The sequence below is a fragment of the Oncorhynchus gorbuscha genome, linkage group LG06 (genome assembly GCF_021184085.1).
Source record: "Oncorhynchus gorbuscha isolate QuinsamMale2020 ecotype Even-year linkage group LG06, OgorEven_v1.0, whole genome shotgun sequence".
Lineage (NCBI taxonomy): Eukaryota > Metazoa > Chordata > Actinopteri > Salmoniformes > Salmonidae > Oncorhynchus > Oncorhynchus gorbuscha.
The window spans coordinates 23,076,380-23,084,632 of record NC_060178.1 but is presented as its reverse complement, the minus strand read 5'-3'; the positions used below and the strand labels follow the sequence as shown (position 1 = coordinate 23,084,632).

Sequence of the window (8,253 nt, the reverse complement as noted above, 5' to 3'; positions counted from 1 at the left end):
TTATATACACTGAACAAAAATATAAATGTTGTATATACACTGAACAAAAATATAAATGTTGTATTATACACTGAACAAAAATATAAATGTTGTATTATACACACTGAACAAAAATATAAATGTTGTATACACACTGAACAAAAATATAAATGTTGTATACACACTAAACAAAAATATAAATGTTGTATTATACACTGAACAAAAATATAAATGTTGTATTATATACACTGAACAAAAATATAAATGTTGTATACACACTGAACAAAAATATAAATGTTGTATTATACACTGAACAAAAATATAAATGTTGTATACACACTGAACAAAAATATAAATGTTGTATTATATACACTGAACAAAAATATAAATGTTGTATTATATACACTGAACAAAAATATAAATGTTGTATACACACTGAACAAAAATATAAATGTTGTATTATACACTGAACAAAAATATAAATGTTGTATACACACTGAACAAAAATATAAATGTTGTATTATACACTGAACAAAAATATAAATGTTGTATTATACACTGAACAAAAATATAAATGTTGTATTATACACTGAACAAAAATATAAATGTTGTATACACACTGAACAAAAATATAAATGTTGTATACACACTGAACAAAAATATAAATGTTGTATTATATACACTGAACAAAAATATAAATGCAACATACAACAATGTTAAAGATTTGACTGAGTTACAGTTCATATAAGGAAATCAATCAATTGAAAGAAGCCCTGATCTATGGATTTCACATGACTGGACAGGGGGAGTTTTTCCCCCACAAAAGGGCTTTATTACAGACAGAAATACTCCTCAGCATCCCCCCCCAGCCCTCCTCAGACAATCCCGCAGGTGAAGAAGCCAAATGTGGAGGTCATGGCTGGCGTGGTTACACTTGGTCTGCGGTTGTGAGGCCGGTTGGACGTACCGCCAAATTCTCTAAAACGATATTGGAGGTGGCTTATTGTAGACAACTGAACAGTCAATTCTCTGGTGGACATTCATGCAGTCGGCATTCCAATTGCATGTTCCCGCAAAACTTGAGACATCTGTGGCATTGTGTTGTGTGACAAAACTGCACATTTTAGAATGTCCTTTTATTGTCCCCAGCACAAGGTGCTGTGTAATGATCCTGCTGTTTAATCAGTTTCTTGAAATGTGGTGGATGGATTATCTTGGCAAAGGAGAAAATACACATTGAATAATTATTATGCATTAATTCAGTGTTTTGTTGAAAAATATGATGACTTGCATTTAATAAAAAGCAGCCCGAAATGCCAGATGGTCTGGTCCATTTGTAGCCCAGCGGGCCGGTCTAACTTGAGTTTTTTTGCTCAAACTGATCATTATCTGGCTAATAATGGAGGCCTCAAGGAAAAGAATGGGCTGGTGTGTTAGAAATGCCAGGGTGGATTTCTTCCCAGTCAGACCCTGCTACACCCACATTTGGTGCAATGTGTGAGACGTTGAGGAAGGTTGACATTGTTGGTTTATTGCACAAGTGATAGATTTTGTATTAGTTTGTCCTGTGCCATTTAAAAAACTAGACATTAATTGTGAAGACAGTGAAAGGATTTTTGGATCCCCAGGATTTAAAACATTACAGGAAATATTGCATGTCTCCCTCTTTCATGCTCCTGAGGCTATGTAAAGATCTGAGTATACATTTGAATCCGACTGAAAGAGTACATTTTTGTTTTGTTTTTGTGGAAAATTAGGAGTATGCTTTCCCCCTTCCCAGATCATTTATGATAAAATTGCAGTGTTCACCCCATCCAGTAGGTGCCGGCATGCACATCTAATGTATGTTTCAGGGACCAACATAATCCCATAGAAGAAGAAATAGAAGATTCAACATCATGGCCGTTGCCGGGGTTATTGATGAGCATGGAAGATTTCAGCCTATGTTGGCTTTGCAGGATTATAGTCATTCTTCTTTTGGAGGAACTGATACAGACGTCAACATCTCATGCGGGGAAGGCGGCTACAACACGATGTCCGATTCCACCAATCCAACCCCAAATTCAACACCGACGCCTGTATCCATACTCGCGCGCATATCGCTCATACCAGGTGGTGAGCGACACGGATTATCGCACTCTCCAATTGTTAAAAAGAAACATGTTTGTACGTTTGATGGCTGTGTCAGGGCCTACGGAAAATTGTCTCACCTGAAGTCGCATATAAGGACACATACAGGTATGTATGTGTGAAGTTTAGCAGTACGTTTTCATGCTGACCACACCGGCCTGGATGCGTGCGCGAGCTTTGCTAAATACATGTACACATACATGTTTATTCAATTATTTCATCCTAACTGCTCGCACGAGTCAAGGATCGTCTGTGTAGCCAAGCGCTAAAGTAGAACTTGGTTCTATTTTAAACGCTTGATGTGGGCAACAAGTCCAGTCTCTCCCATCTGATTGTTTTATTAGAAACATATACTCATGCGGGTGATTGGAAGATGAAGGTCCACATTTAGGGTTGCCAACTTTCTCACTACCAAGTAAGGGACAAAAGGTGGCGTGCCAGTGCACGGTGCCACGGCGGTGTGGATATGGTGTCGTGTGAATGAATATACAGTGTATACTCAATTGGAAAGTAAAATCATTTTTTATATTCCATTTAGTCTAACTTTACTCAAACTGTATCACTATGTAAACGTGTGACTAAATGATCAAAGAAATCACAATTTGGACCTTTTTACAGCAATTTCTTCTTTTTTATTCAAATGCCAAAGAGGGAAAGGAGGGGCATGAGTCACACGGGTCTTTCCTTTGATATTTTTTTGCTGCTCTTGACTGATTCAAGCAGTCCTTTGTCATGTTGTATAGCCAGAGAGAACCCTTACATGACTAGTCACAGTTCAGATATTTGAAGTTAATTTTTGATCAGCTCTGTGTTTCTTGAGTCTGCTCATTTAATGGTCATCAGAGAGAAAATCCTCCACAAAGACATCTGAGCCTGTCACACTGAGGACAAATGAGACAATCCTGAACAGGTTTTTGGAAAACTGCCACCTACTTCTCACTGGTGTATTTTGTGGTATCCTGTCTGTATTTCCTCCCGGCACAACACTCTTCATAGAGTTGGTCCATACTGACTGTCTGTCATTTGGAGGGCCACCACCACCTGCTCCAGGTCAGTGAAGGAGAGTTCCTCATAGAGTTGGTCCATACTGACTGTCTGTCATTTGGAGGGCCACCACCACCTGCTCCAGGTCAGTGAAGGAGAGCTCATAGAGGACAATTGGTTTCAGTTTCACCATGACATTTTCCGGTGAGAAGTCGTACCACTCGTCAATGTATGTAATGACAGTGTCATAGAACTTCAAAGTCCTGTTACTGCTTGGACCTTTGTGCTGACAATCGTTTGTTCATCAGCTGCTTGTTCTGGTATCTAAAAAAGCTGTCCTGTTTCCACTGAAGCATCTTCATTTTGGACTTCCTCGTAAACACCTGTGATGCAGAGCGTTGTTTCCTCCAGGTTTTTTACGACTTGGTCAAAAACACACCCCACGTTGTGTAAAAAGCACAGATAAATCTCAGCAGCTTCCGTTTTCTTCTTCGTACTTAAAAGTACTCTTCAGTGTCACAGGACGGGTCTCCCCAAGGGACACGAAGTATGAAGTAAGAGCTGGCCAGCTTTGCAGGAGGCGATGGACAGCTGGATGAAGACGATGGACAGCTGGATGAAGAGGGCCATCGTGTGCAAACATATTGCAGAATTTCACGCCACTCAATGTCTCAACAAAGGCAAAGAATGCACGCAGTTCCTCTCTTCGGGAAGCAGATACTGAGAAGTGGCTGTAGATCTTTAAAACAATTGCCTCAATATCCACTGACAGCTGATCGCAGGCGTGCTTACAGGCATTATGAGCTATGCGAGTTGGGCAATTAGCTTTCAGAATGCGATTGTTGGCACTGCTCAATAACTGGTAAACGGAGTGGTGTTTTTCAAAGTTGACATTATCTGCTGCATAGACTGGGATGTGTAATGTCCAGTTCATGCTTTTCCAGACATGTTTCTATACGCACACTGGAAACATGTTTCTAAACGCACACTGGAAACATGTTTCTATACGCACACTGGAAACATGTTTCTATACGCACACTGGGAACATGTTTCTATACGCACACTGGAAACATGTTTCTATACGCACACTGGAAACATGCTTCTATACGCACACTGGAAACATGCTTCTATACGCACACTGGAAACATGCTTCTATACGCACACTGGAAACATGCTTCTATACGCACACTGGAAACATGCTTCTATACGCACACTGGAAACATGCTTCTATACGCACACTGGAAACATGCTTCTATACACACACTGGAAACATGTTTCTATTCCCTTGTTTGAGGCATCACTGGCAACTGAGAAATACACGGGCTCACCTTCGGTCGGGGACAGATCTTCCAAAATATCCCGTATTAATTGGAATCATCTCAGCTTTCGTTCTTCCCAAGTGCATCATCTTCACAACATTTGAGTCGTGAAACAAAGCACCGTTGAGCTTAACAAGACAGTCGGTACTGTTGTAGCTGAGTCCATGTTTAACGGTATGGTACACATACAAGGCCGTGATTTGTCATTTTCTGCAGTAGACGTCACGAAGAATGTGCCAATATTGATAGCACGTTTAGCTAGCACGGCCTTGTGCATTTATGTGGATGCATGCTGAGTTAGGTCATTCCCCTCCATGGCCAATTTGAGAATTCCCGGAGGTATAAAGTACAGAAAGCTTTCGTCGAGTCACCACTTAACCCACGTCTTTTTTTGCTTCCCACTGTTTGTTGTAGTAACTCCAGTCTTCTTTTTTTAAATCCATATTTCCTTGATATGCCAAACTGACCGAACAACAAATGACTTTGTAGGAATTGCCGTATTTACACTATACTGTGATTGGATGAATATACGGGACAAGGGAGGTCCTGTATGGGACAAACCAATTAAGCCCAACATAAGGGATTCCCGGCTAATACGGGACCGTTGGCAACCTTATCCACACTCCAGTCCAGTTGGTTGCCAATGGCCTTGTAAAATCCACAGAAAACCAGAGGAGAGATTACTAAAAACTGACTAGGCTTCCCCTTTTATCTGTTGATTAATTGTCAAAGTAGAGAACACAATTTTGTTTGACTCAAAGTTGGGCAAAATTCTATGATGATCCAGCAAAAGAGAGGAAATTGTACAAGCTAGATAAAACGCCCATGAATGCTTCATGCATTTTGACCTGTCCCCAAATGAATATAGTTGGTTCAGAGTTAGTTCGCTATTTAAACCTGCGTGTCCTGATCACGTCAGGTGTGGATGGACAGAATCAACATGCGCCCAATGGTGGACACGCGCGCCTGGTGTAGTCAGCATGTTGGCCTCCATTCGTCATCTATTAGCCTATAGTCCAATGTAATGGATGACCGAGCAGTCGAGGCTATGCTTACCATGTGTGTGCATTGCATACAGAGAAGCAAGTATGTTGGTTGTGAATAATAACAGTTTCTCCATCCCATCCCAGGTGAGAAGCCCTACAACTGCTCCTGGCCCGACTGTGACAAGAAGTTCTCGCGTTCTGATGAACAAATCCGCCACCTGCGGACTCACACGGGCGAGAAACAGTTCCAGTGCCCACTGTGTGCCATGCGCTTCATGCGAAGCGACCACCTGCTGAAGCATGCCCGCCGCCACCCTGGCTTCGAACCGTCCATGATCAGCCACAAGGGTAACCCAATAATGGACTAAAGGAGCCTAACAGTACTCCTTATAGTCCAAGGACATGACATGCTGTTTAAAGGCAAATTGGCCCTGGAAGCCAAAACAGCCAAATACTCAATCTAAACGTGAATTGATTCTCAATTGCCGTACGGTTCTAGATAAATCCCTTGATTTTCATTTCACATCAAAATAATTTCACAAATACTCACTGTTAACTGATTTTAACAGTTGCAGCCGAGAGTGGTTTTTCTTCAGTGACAACATGTTAGTGGTGTCCTTCTTCCATTTACACACAGGTGTTCGGAGACAGATTGCTAATTGGCAAAGGTAGTCCACTCTGTCTTCTGTCTTTTCTGTAAACAAGCACTAACATAAGGCTGTGTGGAACCCTAACCCTATAAAAGGTGCGTATCAATTGAACCATTTGTTTTTAGAAAATTATTTATTGTTGATATGAAATAGGGTCATTATGCTTCTAAAACTGTACCGCAAGCGATGTGTGTTAATGTTAAGCCCAAGCTTCGGCGCTCTTCCCCTCGTACAGAAGACGCCTTTTGTCCAATGACTCTTGTGTAATGTAATTGAACTGTGAGTCATGATCAAGGGCGGAGGTAGGGCCTGGGGTGTATTTAATAGAAAAATGTTTGGTATGTTGCAAAACATTTTGCAAAAGTTTACTCCAAACAGAAAATGTTTTGAAATTAAAACGAGTTTCTGTTGGACAAATTCAGGTAGGCCCCTCCCTATTTCATTCTGTTTGGTTCCTAGAGTAAACGGTAACCGTTGTAAAACATTTTGCAGCAGACCAAATGTTTTGCAATTGAATCCGACTAATGGATAGACCCCTAGTCAGACCAATGGATCTCCACTGGGAGCGGAGGAAGAGGTTCTGTACCCATACCCTGGTCCCAGATCTGTCTTAAGACAACTCCTGGGACTATTGTCATGATACCCTACATTCATGTTTGGCTTGACAAGGACCACACGTGGCACAGCAGAGTTGGCTAAATCACACATACAGATGGGATCAGGCTACTGTCGCCTACTTCACTCAGCCTGTCTCAGATAACTCATCTTGCATTATTGATGATCAATACCCACTGGTTAGGTTTCGTTAATGCTAAGATAATAGGTCATGTTTAAGTTTTGTACGTTTTATAGCTTTTGGTATAGTGGAGATAATAGTAAGATTACTGTGGATAGTAGTTGTTTATGGAACAGTTGTTATATTTGGTAAACTTACTGCTGGTACTGTACTATAGATATGTTAAACCTTTGTGTTAAACTGAGCTCTGAGATCAATAATGGCACTAAGTGTTTTTATGATTTATTTTATCCCTTTGGTGCAATTTCCACAACGCTTTGTACCAAACTCAAAACAGATCATCAAAAAGGCAGTTTCACAAGTCTTAGCACATTATTCCATTGACTAAGTACAAGGCAATCATACAGTCAGTTTTTCAAACGTAATCAGTGTTTCATCTAGAAATACATGTTCATATGAAGTAATTGCCTGTCACAATGCAATGCTCACATTACTTTTGATAGGATTGTCTTCGCATTTGTTTAAATACATTCAATTGACTTAATCAGACTGCTCTTAATTGATAATCACTTAACTATTTGGTAAACCTATATAATGGTTGAGAATAATGAGTATGTTATACTGTAATGTAATATTATGAATGATTTTACTTCAGTAAGTTAAAATAAATCTGATATTAAGATCAGATGTATGTAATGCATCCCCTACACAGTAAACATGTCTACAAAATTACGTTTCTGGGGTCTTTGTGTGGTGTTTCAAACTGCTTTCTAATAGCATGTTACAGAAACCAATGATGTCGATGAGAACCTATGGCCAAATGCTCAAGACAGACTTGATTCAAACTGGTGGCTGCTAAATGTCATGTTTCTTTCATTTGATAATTATATCTGAAACATTGATTTCTAAAATAAATGTATTGATCGTGAAAGATGTCTTCAATGATCGATCACACATGGGATAGAACGATTCATTTAACATTGATAGTGCGAGTACTGCCAAATGTGAATTGTAATTTACTGTTCTGTAGAAGATTATTCAAAAGGGCAATTTGTACATTTACAGTGTACAAAACATTAGGAACACCTGCTCTTTTTATGACTGGCTGGCCAAGTGAAAGCTATGAACCCTTATTGACTTGTTAAATCCACCCTCAATCTGAATCCGTGTAGGGGAGGAGACATGTTAAAGAAGGGTTTTTAAGACTTGAGACATGAACAGTGTGTGTGTGCCATTCAGGGGGTGAATGGGTAAGACAAGATTTAAGTGCCTTTGAATGTGGTATGGTAGCAGCACCGGTTTGAGTGCATCAAGAACTACAACGCTGCTGGGTTTCACACAACAGTTTCCCGTGTGTATCAAGCAACCCAGTATCAAATTGTGAAACACACAAATTGCTTATTGGAAATGTGGAAAAGTATTTTTGTATACAGTGAATTACAATCACAGAGACAGACAGTCGGTTAATT

General features: G+C 40.0%; 1 protein-coding gene across 1 annotated transcript; it reads left to right on the top strand.

Annotated features, from left to right (window-relative positions):
- The first annotated feature begins 1,856 nt into the window (after nt 1-1,856).
- LOC124037712 (Krueppel-like factor 9) lies at nt 1,857-7,651 on the top strand. Its single transcript, XM_046352698.1, has 2 exons — nt 1,857-2,217; nt 5,543-7,651. Exons 1-2 carry the CDS (start codon nt 1,878-1,880, stop codon nt 5,764-5,766), a joined length of 564 nt encoding a protein of 187 aa, XP_046208654.1. The 5' UTR covers nt 1,857-1,877; the 3' UTR covers nt 5,767-7,651.
- Nucleotides 7,652-8,253: the final 602 nt, after the last annotated feature.

Bases quoted from the DNA above. Each gene is read 5' to 3' on its own strand.
- LOC124037712 (XM_046352698.1), top strand. From the start codon at position 1,878: ATGGCCGTTGCCGGGGTTATTGATGAGCATGGAAGATTTCAGCCTATG. The intron at 2,218-5,542 runs GTATGTATGTGT...ATCCCATCCCAG, and splicing joins GCATATAAGGACACATACAG to GTGAGAAGCCCTACAACTGC.